The sequence below is a fragment of the Gouania willdenowi genome, chromosome 3 (genome assembly GCF_900634775.1).
Source record: "Gouania willdenowi chromosome 3, fGouWil2.1, whole genome shotgun sequence".
Lineage (NCBI taxonomy): Eukaryota > Metazoa > Chordata > Actinopteri > Blenniiformes > Gobiesocidae > Gouania > Gouania willdenowi.
The window spans coordinates 30,141,575-30,165,554 of NC_041046.1; the positions used below are offsets into that span (position 1 = coordinate 30,141,575).

At 38.0% G+C, this 23,980-nt stretch overlaps 3 protein-coding genes across 4 annotated transcripts in view; 1 reads left to right on the forward strand and 2 right to left on the reverse strand.

Moving 5' to 3' along the window:
* Positions 1–324: 324 nt before the first annotated feature.
* On the forward strand, positions 325–5,583 carry mns1 (meiosis-specific nuclear structural 1). The gene is made up of 10 exons (XM_028443204.1): positions 325–474; positions 578–763; positions 1,733–1,860; positions 1,990–2,092; positions 3,502–3,731; positions 3,814–4,030; positions 4,114–4,221; positions 4,763–5,020; positions 5,135–5,245; positions 5,326–5,583. Exons 1-10 carry the CDS (start codon positions 472–474, stop codon positions 5,398–5,400), a joined length of 1,419 nt encoding a protein of 472 aa, XP_028299005.1. The 5' UTR covers positions 325–471; the 3' UTR covers positions 5,401–5,583.
* On the reverse strand, positions 5,015–12,188 carry tex9 (testis expressed 9). Its single transcript, XM_028443207.1, has 12 exons — positions 12,106–12,188; positions 11,704–11,843; positions 9,136–9,199; positions 8,936–9,012; positions 8,842–8,875; positions 8,641–8,714; positions 8,357–8,508; positions 8,121–8,203; positions 6,418–6,591; positions 6,203–6,337; positions 5,735–5,869; positions 5,015–5,664 (listed from the first exon to the last, which is right to left on the reverse strand). The coding sequence occupies exons 1-12, from the start codon at positions 12,139–12,141 to the stop codon at positions 5,587–5,589; spliced, it is 1,182 nt and encodes a 393-aa protein (XP_028299008.1). The 5' UTR covers positions 12,142–12,188; the 3' UTR covers positions 5,015–5,586.
* Positions 12,189–13,596: 1,408 nt separating this feature from the next.
* nedd4a (NEDD4 E3 ubiquitin protein ligase a) overlaps positions 13,597–23,980 on the reverse strand; it is a 29,750-nt gene continuing 19,366 nt past the window's right edge. For both annotated transcript variants that reach the window (XM_028443174.1, XM_028443173.1), the window contains 20 exons: positions 23,779–23,896; positions 23,204–23,362; positions 22,944–23,027; positions 21,838–21,957; positions 21,513–21,749; positions 21,274–21,354; positions 21,073–21,127; positions 20,939–20,997; positions 20,712–20,777; positions 20,396–20,625; positions 20,078–20,199; positions 19,911–19,981; positions 19,720–19,815; positions 19,555–19,628; positions 19,404–19,464; positions 19,267–19,326; positions 19,065–19,172; positions 18,866–18,962; positions 17,533–17,605; positions 13,597–16,309 (listed from right to left, as the gene is read on the reverse strand). In XM_028443174.1, coding sequence (XP_028298975.1) covers positions 16,207–16,309; positions 17,533–17,605; positions 18,866–18,962; positions 19,065–19,172; positions 19,267–19,326; positions 19,404–19,464; positions 19,555–19,628; positions 19,720–19,815; positions 19,911–19,981; positions 20,078–20,199; positions 20,396–20,625; positions 20,712–20,777; positions 20,939–20,997; positions 21,073–21,127; positions 21,274–21,354; positions 21,513–21,749; positions 21,838–21,957; positions 22,944–23,027; positions 23,204–23,362; positions 23,779–23,896 — 2,074 coding nt within the window. In that variant the 3' untranslated portion in view covers positions 13,597–16,206. The remainder of the gene's footprint in view (positions 16,310–17,532; positions 17,606–18,865; positions 18,963–19,064; positions 19,173–19,266; positions 19,327–19,403; positions 19,465–19,554; positions 19,629–19,719; positions 19,816–19,910; positions 19,982–20,077; positions 20,200–20,395; positions 20,626–20,711; positions 20,778–20,938; positions 20,998–21,072; positions 21,128–21,273; positions 21,355–21,512; positions 21,750–21,837; positions 21,958–22,943; positions 23,028–23,203; positions 23,363–23,778; positions 23,897–23,980) is intronic.

Below are 23,980 nucleotides of genomic sequence, written 5' to 3' on the forward strand. Positions count from 1 at the left end.
ACAGCATGGTATGGAAGCCCATTCCCGCCAGTAGAAAAAAAAAAAAAAAAACTAGGAAAAGTAAAATAATAATAAAAATAAAATATAAGTAATAATTCTGAGTATCTCATCTCATAACGAGACAGATTTTTTTTTAAAAAACATTTTTTTTTAAAAATTATTATTATTTTACTTTTCCGAGTTTTTTGTGTTTATTTTACTTGCGGGAATGAGCTTACATAGTATGGCTTTAGTTGGTTTATATGCCAAATATTCCTGGGACCCCGCCCCTTGGAGGGAGGGGTGGGGTCAAACTGACTCAATGGTCATTGGCTAAGCCATGGTTTCCAGGACAACAGGTTGTTGAGCAACAGCTAAAGCACGGTGTCTAACACAGTGCATCAAAACTTCATTTAAACCTATTTGTATTGTACTACAAAGTTACTGAGGGACACGGCGGCGCAGCGGGAGTCGAGCTAAAGAAACACAACCATGGTAACAGTTTTAGTTCAGTATCAGTTAGCCTGAGTGCTATCCTCGGTCTGTGTGGTGGTTCGGGTGTTTTAAATCAGCTTTGCTCCCTGTGTGTAATGTTTAGAGCGGTCTGTGGACGCCCAGCCGACAGGAGAGGCTGGAACAGCACCGACAGGACGAGGACAGACGTCTGGTCCGAGAGAGACAAGCTCAGGAGCTGCTGGACGATGAGCGACATGAGAGGAGGAGGAACCTCAGGCAGGAGCATCTGGAGCTCCAGCAGAGGGAGCTAGAGAGCAGCCTGCTCCAGGTTAGTGTTGGTATGGTATCCATAGCAGGAAACAGTGGCTCAGCATCAGTGAAACACATGCTAATGAGATGGTAGAAGTTTTGTAGATCAATACATTATAATCCTCTAATGGTTGTATGTCTGTAGCCTTTCTGTCATTTTCTTCATATTGCTTCATATTGGCTAAAATCAGTTCCCTAAACTCTTTCTTGTCCATTGAACGCGAGAGGGTTCGTGTATTTATGTTCTCATTTTGCAATTTTGAAATCTATTTTGTGTATTTTTGTAGTTGTTTTGTATATGTTTCTGTTATTTTGTGGTCTTCTTGGATGTTTTTGTGTGTTTTTGTCATGGTGGCTTAGGGGTTAGCACGTTCACCTCACAGTAAGAAGGTCCTGAGTTCAAGTCCTAGAGTGGATACTCGGGTCCTTTCTGTGTGGAGTTTGCATGTTCTCCCCGTCCAGCTTCCTCCCACAATCCACAAACATGACTGTTAGGTTGATTGGTGCCCGTAGCAGTAAATGTGAGTGTGAGTGATTATCTGTGTATGTGTGTTGCCCTGCGATGGACTGGCGCCCTATCCAGGGTTACCTCCCACCTTGCTCCCAGTGTGAGCTTGAGATAGGCACGGCAGACCCCTGCGACTCTGAAATAGGACAAAGCGGGTCAGAAAATGGATGGATGGATCTTTTTATTGTCGTTATATATTTTTCAATACTTTTTGTTCATATTTGTAGTTGTTTTTAATTTGGGGGATAAATAAAATTACACCAAGGGCCCCTGGGCCACCAGTTGCCCATGTCTGCTTTAAACTTTCTGAATCATGTGTAGAAAACAAAGGCCCCAAAATAAACTAAACAACCTGGATGATGAAACAAATCAAACTTTATTTCAAGAGCACTTTCTCATATTGCAATTTTTTTCTTGTTTTCATCTTTTGGCCCTCACTGTGCAGTTTTCCCTCATCTGAGTTTACACTATGACTTGTAGGCAGAGAATGAGAAGATAAACAGGGAGAGAGAGCTGGAACAAGAGGAGAGAATTGCCAAAGAGCTGGCTCGCATCAACTACGAGAAACAACGAGATGAGCGGATAAAACAGCATATTATAGAGAACAGGCAGGTCCACTTTATCACCTATATCTACCCATTACCTGCTTGGGCCATGTCCAGCATGCACCTGGCTGGCACACATCTTTGTTTCCTCCTTCTACTTAATCAAAGTCTTTTACATTTTATCCTCTTCAGCCTGGAGCTTCGTGAGCTGGACTCCAAACTAAAGAGTGCGTACACGCAGCGGGAAGTCGCTGCACAGATTGCAGAGATGGAGGCAATGAGATTAGAAACCATGGTATGTTTTAGTTTGGCTAAATTAAATCAGTTACTAAATACATTTTGATTTGAATTGATTCCGGTTGTTACAAGTATTAACTCTAACTGCAAATTTTGACAGTTTTAGTCATAAATTTAGTCCAAATTTAGTCATCAGAACTATTTCAGTCATAGTCCAGTTTTAGTCAAATATATGACATTAAGACTTTAGTCGACTAAAATATAAAGCATAAGAGGCTTTTTAAAGATTCATTCACCATTCATCAACCTGATATTTGGATGGTATTAATGACAGATTTGCCGTGATCAATGTGTCAGACCACATGTTCACATGAGTTCTGATAAGATTTTGTCCGATGTGACAAAAATATACTTAAGTGTTTACTAGTTAAAGTAAATATTAATATGTTTTGATATAGTTTTGGTTGAAATGTATTTTTCTCTCAATTAGTCATAGTCTTGTTATTGTCACTTAAAAAAAATATTAATTAATTGTGGTTGTTTCTCAAAATCCAGGTGGAACTTTTGTATCTTATATAAAAAGGTGTGATAATTTAGTCAGACCCTTTAGTACACGTGTCAAACTCAAGGTCCAGGGGCCAAATCCGGCCCTTTAAAGCTCCCCAATTCGGCCCGCAGGAGAAAGTAAAAATGACAGCAAACATATGACTCATTGTGTAAATCACCAGCTAATTCAGAAGTAAATATCTCAGTCCCTCCAAAGTGTTTCAGAAAAAATAGTAATAATCCCAATTTTTTTCCTCCATGCCGCTATTTTGAATAAAATGATATTAAAATATAATTTTGTTTTATTTTTTTTGTAATTGAACAAACCTTTTCATTACAGTATTCTTTCAAACACAAACAACTTAAAATGTGCTGTTCCATATTATTATGCACAACATAGTTTCAAATCATTTTATACAAATACGCAAATTTAAGGAAACTGCACAATTCTTTTTTACAGGGTTCAGTGTTCCACACGAAGGAAGTCATTTTTAATCTCAAATTGTTATAAGTACTGTAAATTTTTCCAAAATCCTACAATTTTACTCAAATTTTACTCCAAAATTTCCCCAAAATAAATAAAAATCGGTCACAAAATCAAGGAAATTTAAATGAAAATCCTGCAGGGACTGAAATCTGTCACTTATTGCTTAGGTATTGTCAGTGCCTTACATACTTTAAATCCTATTATACATGAATGATAAAATTACTCGTTTTACTACCTCTATTCTGCAGCCAACTTGGGAATAAACTCGTCCATTTTTGGCCGATGAACTAAAATGAGTTTGACACCCCTGCTTTAGCACAAAGAAGTGTAATACTACAGCACAGAGTTTATACAAGAATAAGGATTCTTGAATTTCTTGTAACATGGAAGGACGGTCTTTAAAACAGAGAATGGTGTCTTTCTGATGACCTTAGCGGGATGAGGCAGAGTTTGCGCGTCAGATGAAGAGCGAGCTTGAGCGAGAGGCCGTGGAGCAGCAGAAGCTGGAGCAAAGGCGTGCGCAGGAGTCGGTGCAGTATCAGAGAGAGCTGGAGCAGCAGATGGTGGAGAGAGAGCGCAGGAGACAGGAGGAGTACGAGGAGTACCTCAAAGAGAAGCTGCTGGTGGACGAGATCGTCAGGAAGGTCTACCAAGAGGATCAAACGTGAGTCACACTGAATGAATCCAACAAAAGCCGTGTTCTGATCACATTGGGATGGCATAATGGAGAAGTCCTTTAATGGCAGGGAGAGGGAGCTAAAACTGGAAAAGGTCCGAGCCACTCAGCAGGACTTGCAAGAATTTAAGAGGCAGCAGACCGAGTGGAGGCGCATGGAGCAGGAACAGATGGAGGCCGAGAACAGACGCATCACAGAGTTCATGAAGCAGAAAGAGCTCATGAAACAGAGCGAGGACACGAAGAACAAAGAGAGGGATGAAGCTAAGGAGCAGCTCTATAAACAGGTTTCACTTCCTGTTACAATAATACCCCATTATTTAATCTAAAGAAGTGTTGAACAGAAAGGAAGAGACTTTGTGGTTTTCAGGTGGCTCAGAGGATGGAGAGAGAGAGGCAGCAACAAGAGGAGATGGAGCGGATCCAGGAGGAGCTCTATGTAGAAGAACAGGAGGAGGCCCACAGGCTGAGGGAGATGGTAGGACTACACCACACTGAGTAGAGCTCCACACTGCCCAGTTTTCCTCATGCACAGCTCTGTACTTGCACTTGCACTTTTCCCACTATGTCAGACTCACCACCGGTAAGTGAAAATCCATTTTCAAAGGACCTGATGCATGTTTGGACTGTCAACTGCCAGTCTTCTTCAGAGGCATCTGCTGATCGCATCAATGTGCCCTTGACTTTTGCGTAATAATTCCAATCAAAATAAATATTCTGAAAAACATTTGTCTGAATAAATGAAACCTTAATATATTATTCAAAGAGAAGTTGCTGTAATTATTACGCGGAAGTCAAGGAAACATCAAAGTGATCAGCAGACGCCTCTGACGAAGACTGGCAGTTGACAGTTGAAAAATGCCAGGAGATTAAAGTGAATTTCCTGAGGAACAGTTGTCTGAATCAGTGAAACCTTAACATATTATACATGTATCCTGACCAGTGCTATTTTGTCTGAGCTTCTCACATCTGGTGCTCCAGTCCAGTCCAGATGTTTCTAAACCTGCTCTGTCCTACAGGAGGAGATAGAGAACAAGGTGAGAGAGAGGCTGATGATGCAGCAGACCATGCAGGAGCAGCTGGCGTTCAAAGAGATGAGGAGGCAAGCGGAGAGAGAGGAAGAGGAGGCCTTCAGGAAGATGATGATGGCCAAGTTTGCGGAGGACGATCGGATCGAGCAGATGAACGACCGAAAACGACGCGCGAAGCAGCTCGAGCACAAGCGAGAGGTGGAGAAACTGCTGGAGGACAGAAGACGGCAGCATGAGGCTCAACTGGTTAGTAGAAATACAGAGAGCTGACAGAAATGGGAAGTTAATGGTTTTACTGGTGGTGAGAATATACGGTAGCTTTTCCTCTCCAACTTCAAAACATCTTTGATTGTAATGAAGGAGTTGGAGGCCAAAGAGAGACTGATCGAGCAGGAAAGAGAGAAGCTGCGTCAGCGAATCATTGAGGAGGAGAAGCAGAGACGTCTGCGACTACTGGGATTCATACCAAAGGTACAAATAATTCAATTACGACTTTATTATAACAGTTTCACATTGTAAATCCAGTTTTTTTTGTGTGTGCTTGTTTTCAGGGTTACACCCTTAAAGACGACCTGGAAGATAGCCAAGACGGATTAAGAGAAAATTTGGACTCTTTAAAACTTTGATATCACATGTTGGTGCCACCAGGGGGCAGTGTGAGGTCAGTTTTAATAGATAGAGATGGATGGATCTTCTGTATATGGATCTGAGTTTGGTTATTAGTGCAGTCTAAGGGAGTGTATTACAACAGCTAGAATGCCACTTTGCTTCTTGTTGTTATAAGAAGACTGACTGAGAGCTAATCTGGGAGTTCAGGATTTTCCCCAGTCCAGAGCGTTCAGGAACTCTTCTTCTTTAAAGGACAGCAGCTTGGCAGCTTCAAAATGCATCTGCTCACACATAAAGGCCTTGTTAGGAACTCTGTAAGAATACTGTGCCCATTAACACAGAAACACTCACCTTTTGCCTTTTGAGCACATCTATCAGTTTGAGCTGTTTCTTGAAGCCCACAATGAGCTCGGCTTTCTGTTTTCTCAGCGTGGTGTTTTCAGCCAGCAGACTTTCTTTACTCTGATGTTCCTCACTCATTTTATCCTGAGGAGAACCAATCAAAAGGAGGAAGATTGGTACAATATGATGCAGAATGTGAAATGTAGTTCTTACTCTATGCACTGATGTGCTTTACATTTACATCTACGTTTTAGCTCGTACAAGCAGACTGTAACTCTGTATTTACAATATAATGTAATAAAATAATACATTTCTCACACGTTTCTTTGGAAATAAATTACAATGGCCAAATTCTGTTGCTATCCTATGCACGAGCAGCCTTAAATAAAATATAATGCTAAAATATGACGATACGTTTTTCTGATTTTGTGATGCTAAATGGTTGTTGGCGTCCACACTGTGGTGTTCTGTGCTCACCTTGTTCATCTGTTTCATGTTGCTCAGCTGACTCTTTAACTTCTCCACCTCCTCCAGAGCTCTATTCAGTCGGACCTCTGCCGTGCGTTGGGCCGCTACTGCTTGTTTATGCGTCTGGTTCAGATTTTCTATCTCCTATATACCAAGGACAGGTAATCAGGAGTCTTAAAGAAAGAAAAAAAACAAATGGATTCCAGCTGCGAAAGGACACAAACCTTATGCAGAGTCGACACCTGCAGCTGAAGCCCGTGACATTTCCTGTCCAAGTCGTCAGCTGAAGCTTTGTGCTTGTCAATCTGTGCCTGCTGGATCCTGCTGGTCCTCTGCAGTTTGTCCCGATCCTCCTCCAACGCTTTCATTTTTGCACTGAGCTTCTCGTTTTCATCGTCCTGCGACAAGTTTAGATTGAATGTCTCAAACTGCATAAAAGTCAGAGCTCCAAACTCAATAATGTGATTATTCTTTTGCTTCATGACCCGCTTTAATTTTTATTTTAAAACGTACTTTGCATTTGTCACTGCTAGGGGTGCAATTCACGGTTTGCCTGTCACAATATAATATATCCTGATACTAAACAATATGACATATATTGCAATATCAATAATTACAAATTTCATCTTTACATACACAAAAATAATATGAAATACATTTTATAAAAATATTTTTTTAACTTGCAAGAACAAGTAAATGGTACCTAACTGTAATTCAAGTATCAATATCAAAAACAAGTTGTATGTTTATCAATCTGTCAAATTCCATTATTGAAAAAAGATTAACTTTTACTTAAACAAATTCTGATTCTGTTAAGTTCTTAAATTCTTGAAAAAAAATTAGTAACCACATCTATTAAAGGGCCCAGTATGTTTTAGGAAAATAAAGAACTATGAACTTCCAACCTAAAATGCACTAAGGAATGAGGTGGTTTAACAAGGTCTGATGTGGTTCACTGACACATAGTGACCGGGTGTTCACGTGCTATGCATATGTTGTTTTTTTTTGTCAAAAAAACATGACTAAAAAAATCAGTTTGGACATTTTTTGGATCAATTAGATCATTGCATGTTGAAATATCACAATATATTGCCAAATCAATTTTTTCTTACACCCTTAGTCAATGCATTTCTTGGTAGCTCTGCTCAAACGGAATGCTCTGGCTTTGACCGCAGTACAAATGTGTAATTCTTGTAAGTAATGATAAATAACTTTTCACCTGAATAAAACTTGGATCATGACTCAATGCAAACAAAGGCAGTTCCTTTTTTTTTTGTTTTTTGTTTTTAAATAGATGAAAATGCTTAAATCAACTCTAGTGCAGCAGATGAGTAAAACAAATAATTCACTTTGGTATAAAAGCATGAAATTTGGCACAGATACTCTCTAAGGGCCACTATTTTGGAAAATGGCGCTGGCCACTCAAAAATTCAATATGGTGGCCATTTTTCAAGATCTTTCCGCTGACACCTCGTTTGACCAGATCTGAGCATATTTTGATTTTTCCCCAAGTTTTTTGAGGTGATTGAGTGTTTCACCTCTAGCGGGCGCAGTCCTGACTCTACCCGGGTGGGATGCACATATTCGGACTCGGGCGGACTGGACCTTTCCGCTGACACCTTGTTTGGCCTGATCCGAGCATTTTTTGGATATATGAAAACCATTGAATAGCTATGGCGGCCATCTTGAAAAATGGCGGCCATATTGAATTTTGGAGTTGCCAACACCTTTTTCCAAAATAGTGGCCCTTAGAGAGTATCTGTGCCAAATTTCATGCTTTTAAGTGAATAATTCTTTTGAAATATGCAATTAATATGCTGCACTATCTCATCTAATTGTGTCTAATGTGTTATTAAAAGGGCAGGACTCTATAATATTGTGGTCAGAATTACTACTGGCTAACAGAACCACAGTATTACCACATTACCTTCTTATAATATTCAGTGGAGAGCTGATCCAGTTCCACCTGCATAATCCGGAGCTTTGCCTTCAAAACCCTTGTTTGAGCTTCTGCAACACACACACACACACACACATCTTGCACTCTTACATCATTGCGCATCATTTATCGTGTAGTATACAGAGTCACATGCAGGTATGTAAACTCTTGTTCTTTATTCATAATAATAATAATTTCCAGTTCTCACACTAAGCCAGTATTACCTGATCCTCCAGCATCCAACTCATCCTCTACATTATCCTGAGCAGCATTGAGCTGGATCTTTTCCTCCATGCTCTGAATGGTCTTTGCTAAAAACAGATTGGCCGATTCCTCCGAAGCCACAGAATCATCAGGATGAGACTTCTTTATGACTCTGAGATTTGAAAAAATCATGCCATGTGACACTTGACTTAAAGTAAGAATTATGCCTCAAAGAAACCTTACACATTTTTGATCGAATGAATCAAATCTGCAACATTTGGGGGGAAAAAAAAAATGAACTCACGCTGTTTTATGGTGAATTTCTTTCTCTTGCTTCTTGTGCCCCGTGCTTTGTGATGTTGGTCTTTTTTGGAGTTTCTGACAAACAAAAATACATTCCAGACAAACACAGATGCACAGGATTAACCAGACAGAGGGAACATGTTGGCTAGAGATGATGCCAGTAAATCGTAGATGTTCTTCTATGACTGAACCTATACGGTACCTTCACACCAGGAGGCTGATGAGGCTTTGATTCCCTGCAGAGAAAATGTTAGTTAATAGATACTATATGTAGCATAAAACATTGAATATTTAACCTTTTTGTGTCTTCATCATTTTCACTCAGCAGGACTTTGGACAAGAGCGGCTTTGACTGAACTTCATCTGGTTCTCTCTAAAATTGAACACAAAAAACTCGATTATTGCAGCTTAAGATAAGCGTAAGATTTTTTTTTTTTAACCTTATATGAGAAGACTACTATTAGATTGGAAATAAATCAAAGAAGGTATAACTCACCATCAGCTGCTCCGCCTGTCTTACTAGATCTGCTGTTTTTTCTTCCAGCTCTGCATTAAGGAGCCTGATGGGCATGAATCACTATCATGAACTCATTAATCTTTTCTTACACATGTCACACACATTTATGAGCTGTATGGATATCCTTATTTACACTGGTCACAGTCTGATAATTATTTTCATCATTGTTTTTGTCAACAACAATGTTTCCCCCAACACAGGATAAATGACAATAATAATAACTATGGCTGAATGTATGGACTTTGTCAATGAATAAAGATTGAATACACAGATAATGACAATCATACAGTCAGTTCATTATATTCAGGTTAGAACTAGTTTATGTGAGAGAACAAGACGATAAATGAGATGATCAGACATAATAGGCCGACTGTATATCTACAGATTTAATTTTGTCCTGGCGAAACTTGAATAAAAACAATTCTGATTGCAAGATTAGGACATGAAAACTTGCTTTTTATCTGAGAAAATCAAGGATGTGGTTCGTCAAAAATGAAGAAAAGAACAAATGGCACTCCAAATGCACCAGAAGAAAACACCTCTCCCAAAACTCTCAACTAGAGCTGGGCAAAAAAAATCGATTTAATTGATTATTCAAATTTGTGGATAAAAACGATTTTTATTTTGCAAATTCAGTTTAATTTTTAATTTTTAATTTTTTTTTTAAATTAAAAAAATAATCATTTCCACCATAGTTTTTTTCGGACTTTTTCGCGTTCCGATGTGAGCCACCCCCCTCTTTGTTTACATGTGTTTACCCTTTGAGTAGCTATATGTGTGCCACAGGCATGTTTCATTTTTTATTCACACTATGCTGAGACGCTAAGGGAAGAGATTGTTATTATTATTATTTTTAATTGTAATGTTATATGTTATAAAATATGTATTTATCTGATTTCTTAATCAGATAATTTAAGCTACTGTGAAGGCGCTGTTGCACTTTTGCTTAAACCTGGGTTAAAGCTTGAAATTGTTGAATGACAGAGCCTCATTTGCTTTTTATTTTGGGATTGTTCTATGCATTTTAACTCTTGAGGACAATCACAGCAATAAAGTTGCACTTTTGACATTATAGCTGATGTCAGCATTCATTTTGAAGTGCATTGAAAAAAAAAAAAAAAAAGTTTTCTTTAAAAAAATCTGAGTTTTTATTTTATTTTTTTTAGGCAAAATCGCCCAGCTCTTCTCTTAACCTTCTCTCACTTCTCACGTGTTCTGTCCACTCCACCTCAGGTAAGAAGCCCCTGACCGGGGCGGCGCTCAATTTTCGAGGGGGGTGGGGTCAACTTTCAATAAACCAATCGCGTTCAGTCTTACCCTAAACCTAACCCTAACCCATATCTATTTTGTATGCCTATAGAATTATGTAACATATAAAAATTATGAATATGGCATGATTTATTTATTTTGAGGTTGATTATTTTTTAACTGTATAAGAATCACACAGCACAATAGCGTGCCGCATTGAGCCCCGCCCCGAACTACGGACTGCAGTCAGGGGTACTTCCTTTAGGTCAGGTGTGTGTGTAGTTCTACAATTAGACACTAGATGGAGCCCCAACATAAGCTCCTGCTTCTACTACTCTGATTAAAAATCTATCACACCTGTGTGTTTGGACACTCAGACAATGCAGTGGTGGAGCTCAGGGACGTTGTTGGTGAGTGTCTTTACATTTATTGAATTATTATGCTTTATTTTAAAGTTCAGCTCCTAAAGGGAGGCTGATTCCAGTCAATGTTTATATGTCTTTTGACCCAAATTTCAATGAACTCTACAGCCATAGGGTTTGGCCTCACCAATGTGTTTGCCTAGAGACGTCTTAGTCAAAACACATTCAGTTACTATTTGATACAATTGATTGATATTGTGATTTCATAGTGTAATTTAGGTTAAAAAACAATGAAGAATAAAATCACACACATGTTAAGAGGAATAAATATTGGTGAAGAGTTTCAGATAAACAAGTTTACATAAATACCAAAATGAATAAATAAAGTTTATGGGTAAAACACATTGTTAAAAAGTTAGACTTTGATTAAAATGGTTAAAATTCATACACCAAAGCACATGATTTAATTGGAAATGGAAACAGGTAAACATTGTAGGTTGATTAAAAACATTAAATGGCAGAACATTCATTTTTTTTTAATAAATAAATTGTTTAAAAGAGAGCTCAGGTGGTTCATTTGTTAAAACAAAATTTGAATAGAACTAATTTCTTCCTTTCTCTATTTTTCCACCCTTTTCTTTAAGGTTTTCAACTTGAATAAACTTTTAAAAGCTGAGTTGACCTCACGTCTTACTTGTGCTCCATCCTTTGAAGCTGGACGAGCGTTGTAGAAAATAAGCCTGACAATGGAGTAGTTAAGTATGTATTGATTAAATTGATAACCAAATATAAGAAACAAAGTCATCCATGTTTGGTTAGTTCAATCAAACTCAAAGCAATGTGAGGAACACTTGGCTTTGAATTGACTTTATTGATCCATTTCAGGAATGTATTGTACTAATAATCAAACTGCACATATTCACATTAACAGACTTACTTATAGTGTTGTTCTTTGGCCAAAAGCTCCTCAGTGACTGTTCTTACTGGACCACATGCAGATGATCTCCCACCATGTTGTCTAGATTCTTCCTTTTTGGGCTTTTCAGCTTTGCTGGCAGAAGATGGACGTTTCTTTATCTGACAATGTGCAGGGATAACAAAACAGACTATTATTCATAACTTTTAAATCAAACAATGTTATCTAATTAAACTGATTTCTAGTGTCTATGTCATATGTGATCTTCTGGTTTTGGCTTATGGTGAAAATGAAAACCAACACTTATTAAATTTAAAATGCACATTGGTCATTCTTTTGGTCTGTTTTATTCTAAGCATGTGTAAACCGCCATTAAACAGCGCTGAACACTCTGATAATATGTGTGACACCAATATAACAAACCTTTGTAGACTTTTTCTCCAAACCTCGGTCAGCCATCGTCAACCTGGCGAGAGCGGTTTTGGTTGCGTAGCAACAACCAGAGCACAGTACGGAAACCCTAATAGGACAAACATCCCACATGTGCGCATGTGGGATGTTATTCACTGCCAGCCATTTTGAAAACTGCTTTCCCCTCTCAGTGCCATCCGGTTTTGAGCATTTTGACTGATTTTTAAAGACCCACAGAATATTTTGTACTATGACAATCTGAAATCTATGGAAGCCCGTTTCCGCCACTAAAAGAAAAAAAATCACAAAGGAAAGTCATAATATGACTAATATCGCATAATTATGACCTTCCGTTGTGAATTATTTTTATTTTTTTGTGGCGGAAACAGGCTTGCATAGATATCTGACACCAGATTCTGAAAGATTGAAGTCTCTACTCTACTTTAATCAGAATTATTTTTTGTTCAAGTTTCACACAAATCTTCAGTTTCAGCGGAAAAAGCTGAGAAAACTGGCTTTTTCTGAAAAAAAATATTTCATTGACTTTAAAGATTTTTTTTTTGCTTTAGCGACACCTATAACACTTCGAAATGTTTTTCCTTCTTAAAAAACAGTTGTATGGTTTGTTTACTATTTCTGGGGCGTCCTCTAAGTTCCTCCCCCGTCGTTCTGCACATACGTAATTTCCTCTTCCTCCGGGACACGCGACCCGTTTGGATTTGGTAATGGTTTCCCCTTCCGATCACGACAATATCAATATCCCTCTATCCCTTGTCTGTGCTTCTCCCTCCCCTGCATGGTAAGCTAATCTCTCATCATTAGGGCACCAGTAGGTCACTACATCAACCAACAAGCATTATATTTACAGGAGACTTCCGTCACATTGTCTTAAAGCGATCCCAGTGATTAAAAAAAAACGCAAATTTGGACGAGTTTTCTCGTCAATGGCCCCAAGTGAGTTAACGGGTTTTTTCTTTATTGATCATAGACAGAATTTGCCAAGGATATCATTTTCATACCAATAGATGTGAGAAAAACATCTTGAAAAGACAAAAGTGCAAATAGGAAAAAGTTTGTACTTCAATGTATGATTTAATTTATTTAAAACATCTTCCACCCCCAGGATCTTGCCTTAAAAAAACATCAATATATCTGCATCAATTTTCTAAAAAAATGCTGTGCAATTTGTAGGATTTCTTTTTAAAAATATATTACTTTGCACAAAATCCTGGCCTTGAGTTTAACACCCATGGTCAAAGTTACGTAAACAAATTGCAGTAATAACCAATAATTTGCAAAAATCTTTTCATGACAATTGTGGAGAGGCACAGTGGTCAAAAATTGCTTTGTGTTAGTTTACTAGGCTAAGATTTTGCAAAAACTCAACAAAAAGTATCTGGAAATCCATAAATGGTCACACGCAAACTCTGTTTGAACCTGAAACTTTTTTGTTACACGGTTGAGATTCTACACAGATGATAAACAAGAAAAAAAAGACAAAGAAAGATTGTTTGAACATTTATTTCATCAATATTTCTTGTTAGTTTGGTTTTGCTGTCTTATACCAACTCCAATTTAATTTCACTTAGAATATGTTTACATGTGGCCTGTAAGCTGCTGTTGTGGAGCACAAAGATTTCATATATTTTGTTATGAATAGTTGATATAAATGCAATTTTTAATTAGAAGTAATAACAAATGACAGTAATATGTCAGAGGAGGATGCTTATAATCACAAATTCACAAACAAAATACTTGGTGTTTTACCTTTAAAACCAAGAGGAGGCGGAGAATGTGCTCACTGTCCATAATGTTCAAATGTAAACATTTAAAACCCGTGTGCACCTAAAGCCGAAGTTTCCTGTTCTCAGAGCCATTAAAGCAGTCTGAGTGAGACGACGGGCAAAGATTCAGACAGAAGTAAGACTTATCAATAATAACAAAGTGCTTCACTTTATAAAAGCATACATATAAAATCGTGTTGTCAGAGACAAGAACTAGTCACATCTTCCTTTATCACAACCTGTAAACACGGCAGGTAGTGTAAACACGTTCCACCATTCAGAAAGTTCAAAACCACTGCTGTCCATACACTGATTACCACCATTAGAATTGGTTTCATACAATGGCAATTTGGAAATTAATCTGTACACATTTTGACAACCAAAAATACAATTTGTAAAATTGCACTCCTAAAAATAGAGCACTCTGCTGTGATTAGACACCCTTGATAAGTTCAAGAAAAGGAGGAAAATGCACATTTATCTTCCTGTATTACAAGTCTGTAGTCAGCCAGTCTGAAAACAATACTGCAGAACATAAGATGTATATTTACAATCATTTAGTCTGCAATTAAATGAATAGAACAGAACACACAGGTAATAGTGGAACCAACATTATCTTTCATTTGGACAAAATTATAACAGATTGAACAAGAAATGCTTCAGATATAAGCTGTAAGTTATGCTGTTTTACTATTTATTTACAGCCAAGCTGCAGTTTATGTATGAGTAGCCTTCACAGGCTTCAGAGATCCACAGGTTTGACCTGAACTGCACAGTGTTTCTAACAAAACAGAAAAATACGGGATATCTCAATAAGGTCGTTTTCTTTCCTTTTTATATAGAGATTCAGTCTCTTAAACTTAAAACACAGTTGATGAGAATAATTATAGATGTTTACTTACCAGCTGTAAGGAACCGTACACTGTAATGTCAAAAGTGTTGTTCCAAGTGTTATAAAACTTCAGGTCGGGATAGGTTTCAAGGGCTAAAGATATGCAGGAGGCTATTTCTCAATATGTGGGTTTATCCCTTTAGCTCTAGTAAAACAAGTTAGTAGTGCTTTGCAAAACAATTCATGTCTCCAACTTTTCGGTAAAGATTTGTGGGTGGCTCTGCCCGTTGCTCAATGTCAGAACTATTTTGTTGTTGGAAAACTTGATTAACCTGCACAAATTCCTGCCCTTAACGTGACGTGGTTTTTTGGTTAATTTGAAGTTGATTAATTCATTTACTGTATCTTCTGATCCACTTGTTCCTGCTTAGGGCCACAATGGTGTAGTGGTACTCCCTGGACAGGGTGTCAGCCCATAGGGCAAACAAGTAGAGTCAGAGAGTAGATAGTGTGACCCATAATGTCTCGTCAAACATCAGTGCCTGACTAAAATACGCTATGCCAGTAATGGTCAAGTTAAAGTCAGATATCGTCAGCTGGTTTGATAGAAGGTAAAAGAGGTAAATGTGTCTCCTGTTACTGAAGGCAAATGCTTTGATTTAAAAACCGCAATTTGTCAGTGGTTGTGGTTAAAACAAAGAAATGCTGTGGAAATGTGCATTTAGAGGCATTGTGATGCATCGATAATCAATTCGTAATGGAATCGCAGTCGTTATATTTGTAATTGAATTGTGAGGTGCCTAAAAATTCTCACTCCAACTTATAACCTATAAAGATAACAAATGGCATGTCGTGCTATAGTTAATGTAAAGTTGTTGCCTTTGGTAATACAGTGCATCAAAATGATAGATCATTGACTGGTATCAAAGGGACTATTATCACTATTAGCTAGTATTAATTAGATTAATGTCTCTTTGCCACATTGTGTTAAATAATTACATCTTTTGGTCTATTTTTAGCTTTAATTTACATTCTTTAACTAAGCCAATAAAAAGCTATGTGTCTTAACGTCCAGCAAATAATCAGTAACATGATATATTTGCTGGCAACAGCATGACACAGAACTTTTTTTTTTGGATCGAGAATGTTTTCATGCAACAATATCTGAAACATTTGTCAAATTACAGGGATTCAATGAAAAAAATAAAACTCTTTCGATAACCAATTTGTTTAAATATTTTCCCAATATTAGATAGTGGTGTTTATAAAAAGAGTCAAATGTTAGAAAACGGGGATTTGTAAACTTCTGATCATGCAGAGTGATTTAAAGATTCTTCCACTTCTTCAGATCTGACATTCTTTTCCCTCTGCTTGTGGAACAGTCCATCATGTGTCTCACAGCCGCTGGGTTAGGACTGGAATCTGAAGCACAACCTTAAGTGTTATCAAATCCCACCGTGTGGTTTTTGTACTTTATCCATTCTTTGGAGTCGTGCTCTAATCCACCCCATCGAAGCCTTGGGCATTTTCAATGGCAATGTGAAGTTTCTCCCTCAGCTCCTCAAACGACTCATAGGGAGGAAGGTCCAGACGGTTGAAGCTAGAGGTCAAAATATTGACAGAACTTCAAAATATGCAGATGATTATCAAATACTTGCAGTTATAAAGCCAACATATATACAGTAGATATTGGGGGCAGGTCATACCATTAGATAATAGGGTAGAACTATATGTTACGGTGCAGCACACCAAACAGGGTTGGGGTTAATTAAAGTTTTTCATTCACAATTATGTTTTCAATTATCCACGTTCAATTACAACTCAATTATGATTATGATAACCGGCCTTTTTTCCCCAATTACAAATAAATTACAATTATAATTTTACCCCTAAAAGTCAATTACATTTATGTTCTGAATTACTAAAGTTCAATAACTTTTAGTCATATGGCATTGTGATGATTGTATGCATTTTTTCTGTGTATGTCATTTTAGCATCTTAACTTTTAAATTTTAGTGAATTTATTATAATATCTTTTGGAAAGGCCCAGCTAGGGACAAGAGTTGGAATTTAGCAATAGTTATAAACTTTGTACAAAATGTCAGTTACATTCACAGTATTGTTACTATGTAAAATAGTATCGTCCCTATTAAAAAAAACTTGTATTACATCCTGACTCTAACCCCTGACTCTAACCCTTACCACCTGTATGAGTGTGAAAATTACCTGCCAGGTAGTGGGGAAGCCTAATATGAAGCATATTTTAATATTTGTTAACTACTTGTGTGTAAGCCATAGACCTATTTTGTGTTAATTAAATTGTAATGGAAAGTAATGAGTGAATTTCCATGGTAATTACAATGTCAATTATCTTAACTCAATTGCAATTCAATTACAGTTACAACGGCAACAGATTTTCAAAATTACAATTATAATTATGCCATAATTGTAATTAATGATCAATTATGCGTTTACATTCATAATTCAACCCAATATTGACGCCAAAACAGAAACTTTAAATGTGGAGCACATGTATTTATGCCTGTATTGTATTACATACCTTATAGACAAGCACCAAAAATGAAGATATAGTACAAATTCCAAGTATTATTGAAGTTTTAACTGTCAATAACAATTCCTTCCACTAGAAGGCGACATACCGTGTAGACACCAGTCCTCTTTTTTTTTTTAAAAATGATTAAAGACAGTGATTTCTCCTCATCCTCACACAACATTCCTCCTCTGAGAAAGTCTACTGTGATGTGCTTATCATGGCCATGTTTAACAGCGAGAGAAAAAACTACATGACAGTGAAGTGCTCACCATGTGTGCGCTCGGGGAAGTTTTTCACGTGTACCCCACTGCTCGATGGTAAACAGCTGAGGCCCATTAGAACCTGAAAAACAAAGTCATCAAAAAAAAAAAAAAGGGAAAAAAATCAGCCAACAGCAAACAAGGTCCTCTCAGCTGGAACCAATTTACAGCACTGAAAACCAGTTCATGGTGCATTCACCAGGAGGCAAAGGCTGTCAAAGTACAGAACTGAAGAGAAGAATATTAACCCACACTAAGTATATATTATTCAAAACTTCACTGGTTTCAAATATGAATTTGTAAAACATGAAAATAGAGAACAAAATTAAATAAGAATATAGGATTAAAAAGCCAGAGAAAAGACCACGTCAACTCTTATTTGATAGGAATGCTGTCTACTAAAAGCTGCCACAGTGTTTATTACTAACGGTGTTGGGGAAGTAACTCTAAACTTGTAAAATATTTATATTACTAGTTACCGGGATAAAGATTTTATATATTTGTATTACAATATTACTGTTTTTTAAAATGTAACTGAGTTACACTACTTTGAGTTACTTTTTGTCCAGACCACTAATTATATCACACTGGAATAACATCGGTCTAAGTTTTGTTTCAAATATTTCTGCTGTTTCAGGAGCAGAAAGCTCTCTTTTTTTTGTCCCCCTTAAGTTATATTTAACTATAATCATCTTTTTTTCTTCAAATAATTGCAAACAGTGAGAAAACAAAGCAAATATGCACTTAAATTAAATATGCATGCAACTTCAGTTACTGATGATTAGTTACCAATGAGTAGTGATAGACCAATACATTGGCTGGCCGCTATTATCCGCTGATTTTTCCTTTTTTTACGTGTATCGGCATCGTCTGATGCGGGCTGCTGCTGCTACGTTTGCCGAGCAGAAATATTTTTTACTTGTTCTACATCACCTGTTTTTATTATTTGTAAAATATTTTTGACTTGTTCTACCTCACCTTTGTTAATTTCAATAAATGTTTATGATTTAAAAATAGCAAAAGCAAAAGTAGTGTCGGCTCAAGAAAATCGGTCATCGGCTAAGGCTGATGGAAAAAAAAATCGGTATGGGCATCAGCCCTAAAAAACTCCATATCGGTCTATCCCTACCAAGGAGGCAGCAGAAATTAAAAATAAGGAGAAAAATATAAAATATTTAGTTTGTAAAGAAGTATTCCAATACATCTGTGTAGTAGTATTGATTAAGACACTACCTGCTAGTGCAATAAAGTGAATTACATAAGTGTTGCAATGCATTGTGGGTAGGGTAGATAACTGAATCCCACAGAAGACCATGGACAGCTATAATAAAGGAATCTTTACCGTAGAGTTCAGCAAAGCCATTCATTGGGACTCTCGACGTTCCCGTCACAAACTGTAAGAGACGGATTCTCTTTTCTGCATCCATCAGCAGCACCGCCTGCAACAACACAAACACACAGCTGGAGTACTGGCAGGCTCACACACAGGGTCGTGTCACAGCTGCGAGTGCTTTGGCTCCAGGTATGGAAACTTGTCTCACTTTCCAAAACCACTGGATGTTGATGTGGGTTGCAGAGTAGCCGCTCTTGTACTTGGTGTTTGCTCTCCAGTCATTCACATCCACATCTCCAAGACCACACATGAGCAGCTGCAAAACAGAAAGGAAGGATTTTTGTACTCATTGTTAAATGCCTGTCATCCTTTATCCACCCCATCACCAAATTAAAAAAAATTAATCTTACTTCAAGCTCATTTTCATCAAAGATCTTGATCAAATCGTCCGGTATCAGCTCAAAGAATCCCTGAAGCACAAAATGATCCGCCGTTGTATATTTTCTTACAAATAATTTTTATACTTTCCATAAATATACAATAATACCTCTTTGAAGGCGGTCATTTGCTTCCGCACTCTGTTCACAAACCTCCACTGCATCACCAGACTGTCAAACACAACACAGCAGATCACCATCGTTCAAGTGTTTACCACAAAAACAAAGATGTTAGTGGAAAGGCATTTTGGAGGTCCTTACTGAATGTATTCCTTCTTGTTTTCATTGGTGACAACTATCTCAGCCCCACCAGGTGTCAGCTCATGCTGGTGAGTCTAAACAGGAAATAAGAAACGCATGCTGATAGTCGCACAGAAAACAACAAAAGACATGTCAACACACTGAGAAAAAAAGAGGATGACAAACCTGTCCAAACAGATCCTCGTCAATGGTGAACATTAGATCCAAATCTGTTGGGTCGTTCTCCAAAATCCACATCAAAGAGTTGAAATACTCACTGTCCTAAAAAGGTAAATGGAGCAGCAGGATAATTGTTCCCCCTTCATCTTTCAATCAAAGGTAAAAGATACTGTGTGTATGCGTGGTGAGATACTAACCACAGACTCCATATCCTGGAGGATGATTGGTTTCTGCAGCATCATTTTGTAGAAAGGTCTGATGAAGAAAGCTTTAAAGAGGACAAACAAATTAGATCTATAACAAATTCATTCAAAATTTAACTTCAGGATAGACGTGCACGTAATGCACGCATGTATGCACTCACCATCAAGGAGTTTGCCATGATACACAGCCATGCCCGCCACACGGCCGATGAACTTGAAGTAGGTCAGGTGCTCCTCGTTGCATAGACCTGAGTTTGGGTTAATCTGCAGTGTGTAATTGTCCCTGAGTAACAAATCAGATATTTCAATTATTTGTGCACCTTTCAAAGTCAATATAGATCAAGAATAACCTGTGACCTTCACAGAATTCCACATAACACTTAATCTACAGAGGAGATTAATGACGCAATGAATGTTACTTGTCCTAAAGAATGAAGAATGTCCAATATCAATATCCTGATACACTAAAGGGAACTCACGTGGCAGAATACTCAAACAGTCCATAGTACGGGTTGAACATTTCCTTGGACATGAGGAAGAACCACTCTCTGGCAATGCCGCCATAGTCCAGTCCTGCTTCTCCATCAAACTCCACCCAGAGCCGTGCCTTTAAGAGGTCAGGCCTCTTCACTGACAGAATGCGTCGGTATGAATCCTCCAGTACAGCGTTTCGTCTCAGTTTCATCTCAAAACGGTTTGGGATGTTGGCCTGTGATGGATAAAGTGATCACAGAGTAGCCTTTTGTTAGGATCAGAATTTCAGACATTCAGATCTGACCTTTTCACCTCACTCACCGGTTTAGTCAGCTTCTTCCTGAAGTATTCATACTTCTGTTTATAATCTCGGGAATAAGGCACTGCCTAGAATCAGAACAAGAGAGGCCAAGATGAAAATAACCCATCCAAACCTTATGACCCACAGCAGCCAATTCCAATTACAGCTAAATGTTAAACCCCACAAACAGCTGATGTAAATATGCATTATTATTAGCTTCATAAGAAATGACCAAATAAATACTCACTGGTCCAGTTATAGCTGCGTTCTGTAGTCTGGGATCATCCCATTGTGTGGTCTTGGTGTCTAGAATGAAAAACGTGACAAATAATTAGTTCTTTTATATTTAATATGTAATGAAATAAAGTAGGTCATACATACTGTGATCAATGTAGAATATTCTCCCATCACTGTGAACTCTCTCCTCCCATCCAGGCTACAAAACATAAAAATAAATGTTTGAAAATCAATACTACAGCTCTGATCATGTGATCCTGGATTGTGATATATGCATGGTATCTAATTGCCAAAGCTAAATAATGTCTATTAATTAGTTGAAGAGAGAGATTCAGATGAGGTTACCGGCAGAGGACCGAGATCATTGGGGTCGAGGGCGGGTCTCGTTTTTTTCATATGTACAGGACTCTTAATCCTGGGATCTTCCTGCCCAGGAAAACAAACAGGGTGCGATTGGTTTAGAGACAGAAAAATACATTCATGACAAATGATTTGACTGTTGAGTGCTGGGCTGGCTGTCATTACTGTGCTTTCTCTTGTTAGAATAGACTAGGTTTTTACTTGCATCCCTCACAGTGTCTCACCCAGGTCGTAGTCTTTGTGTTATGGTTGATAAAAAACGGTCTTCCATTGGGAGCGCTGCGAACCTCCCACCCAGCAGGCAAAAAGCCAAAGTCCTGTGTGCTGACCGTGCTTGGGTTTTGCTGCTCCTCAGGTGACATAGGTGGGTGGGGGGGTGTTGGGCTCCTGGTGGAACTTGCATTGCTCTGTGTCGGTGGTGGTGGTGCTGCTGGAGCTACTGCTGCGGACTCCGATGTACTCTGTTTAAACAAAATACAACATTCCAAATTCATATTTTTTTTTATATTTGTGTAGTTTATCATTATATGTCGGATCACAGAAAAATACCTGAAAGAGTGGCCGTGACCATGTTGTGGTTCGAGTGTTATGGTTGATGAAGTAACGCCTTCCTTTACTGTCCCGCTTCTCCTCCCAACCTGCAGGCAACCCAGCTGTGGTAGGAAGCAGCTAAAATACAAAAACACATAGGAGGATTATTACTGAAAGCAAAAAGATCAAACTACTAAAAAAAGACTTACAAGATATAAACTAGCTATTCCAGTAAACACCTTAGAGTTTAACCTAAAAAACTAAAGTCATGCCTTAACTGCATTTCTGAATAATAATCCTATTAATTAATGTAATCCTAAGGCCTCACATATACCATCATATGTCTAAATAATGCCATATTCAATTATAGAGCACCAAATAATTATGAATCTATATAACTTCTTATTGTGCCCCAAACACCTCACACATAATCTCCAGAAAGTGTAAGTGACTGATATCCACAAAATACGGTACTTAACTCTTAAAATGACGTAATCACACCACATTTTCTCACGTGCTCAAAGATGCGAGATAAAAACTCCCCTTACAAAAAGCGTAGAGTTTGAGGAATGCAGCCAAACAGAGAAAACAAAGATATTTTCCTTTAGTGAGATATTTAACAGAAAGTGAGCACTCAGTTTCAATGGTCTTCAATCTGTGGCTTGCAACACAAAATGAAAGTGTGGATCTGGTTTCAGTGGGCTGCAGAATGTTGTAGCATCAAAAAATGTACTTGAAGCTTTCTATTCGCATTTCTAACAGTAGGTCTAACGTAGAGTAGTTGGCACATTTCTGTGTTGAGTCGGCATGTTCACCATGCATGAGTTTTCTCCTGGTAAGCCATTTAACTCTCACAGTTTAAAAACATGCATGTGAGCGATAGAGTTTCTGAACTGCCACTCTGTTCCAAAAGACTTACTGTAAATGTACAGCTCTGCTAAAACCCAGATAACACATCTCTCCTTATAATCAGCTGTGTTGGAGTAAAAGCACATCTAAAAACCTCACAGCTTTACAACCTCTGAGGATGGGACTTTGACCAGATGTCTTCACAATGACACCCTTTTTAAGAAGAAAACTGAAAAATTATCCTTTTTATTTCAACAACCAAATGAAACACTCACCACAGGATTAACAGCGCACTCCTCCACCACTGAACTGTTCACGTTTCCTCTGAGACTGGAACGGCGGGAATTACTAACACGATCCTACAGCCAAGAGGATGTAAGACAACAATGAACACTGGGGTCCTTGGTGAGGGTATATGTTTTTCTTTTCCTCTCACCCTAGTTTCCTTCAATCAACACAATCTTAGATCACATTAAACTGGATTCAGGCTTTTTGTCAATAGGTTTAAAACAAAAATGTCCAAAACATGACCTACCGCCTGGGAGGTGCGCTGCTCGCCACCTGTGGCCCCCGAAAGGTTTGCGTCATCACATGACGACCTCCGACGCAACTCCGCCGACGAGTGTGATGAAGGTAATGCAAGGTTATTACTGTGGCAGGAGGTTGCTTCATTCTCTGTAATGATCTCCCAGCTCTATGAAAAAGGAAACAGAACATCCTGAGTTTAAATTCAATTAACTGCCATACAAATATTTTCAGGTTTTGTTTTTTTAATGAAAGAAAGAGCAAACTCTGTTCATAATTGAACGAGGAAAGCAAGGCAACCACTTGTCTGGTTCATACATATAAAAAGATTAATTTGTAGACTAACAGTGGATCACGAGTTAACATTGTCACAAGTTACACTCAAACAGCCACTACATGAAGTACATTTCAGCTTTCCCCTTTGCCCACAAAATGAACCAGATGTTTTTTTTTTGTTTTTTTTTTTTATACAAAAAACTGAGTTGGTGAACAGATTATTACAGAGGTGACAGTGAGTAGAAACAAAGAGAAAAGCACAGCAAGAGGTCAAAGATTAAACAACTATGGCCAATAGGTAGCACTTACCTCAGCTGCATCTTGTGTAGTGTTTTCATCATGGTCAGAGATCTGTCTGCGTGTCATAAATGCCTGCTCTACCTCCATTTCATTGTTCTGCCTTTGTTGAGTTTCTACCGTAACGTCCCTGTTTAAAGGTGATAAAAACAAGAACTCTCATATACCAAAATAACAAATTCAAAGCCGTGTCTGTTGTTTTTAGATATTTTAC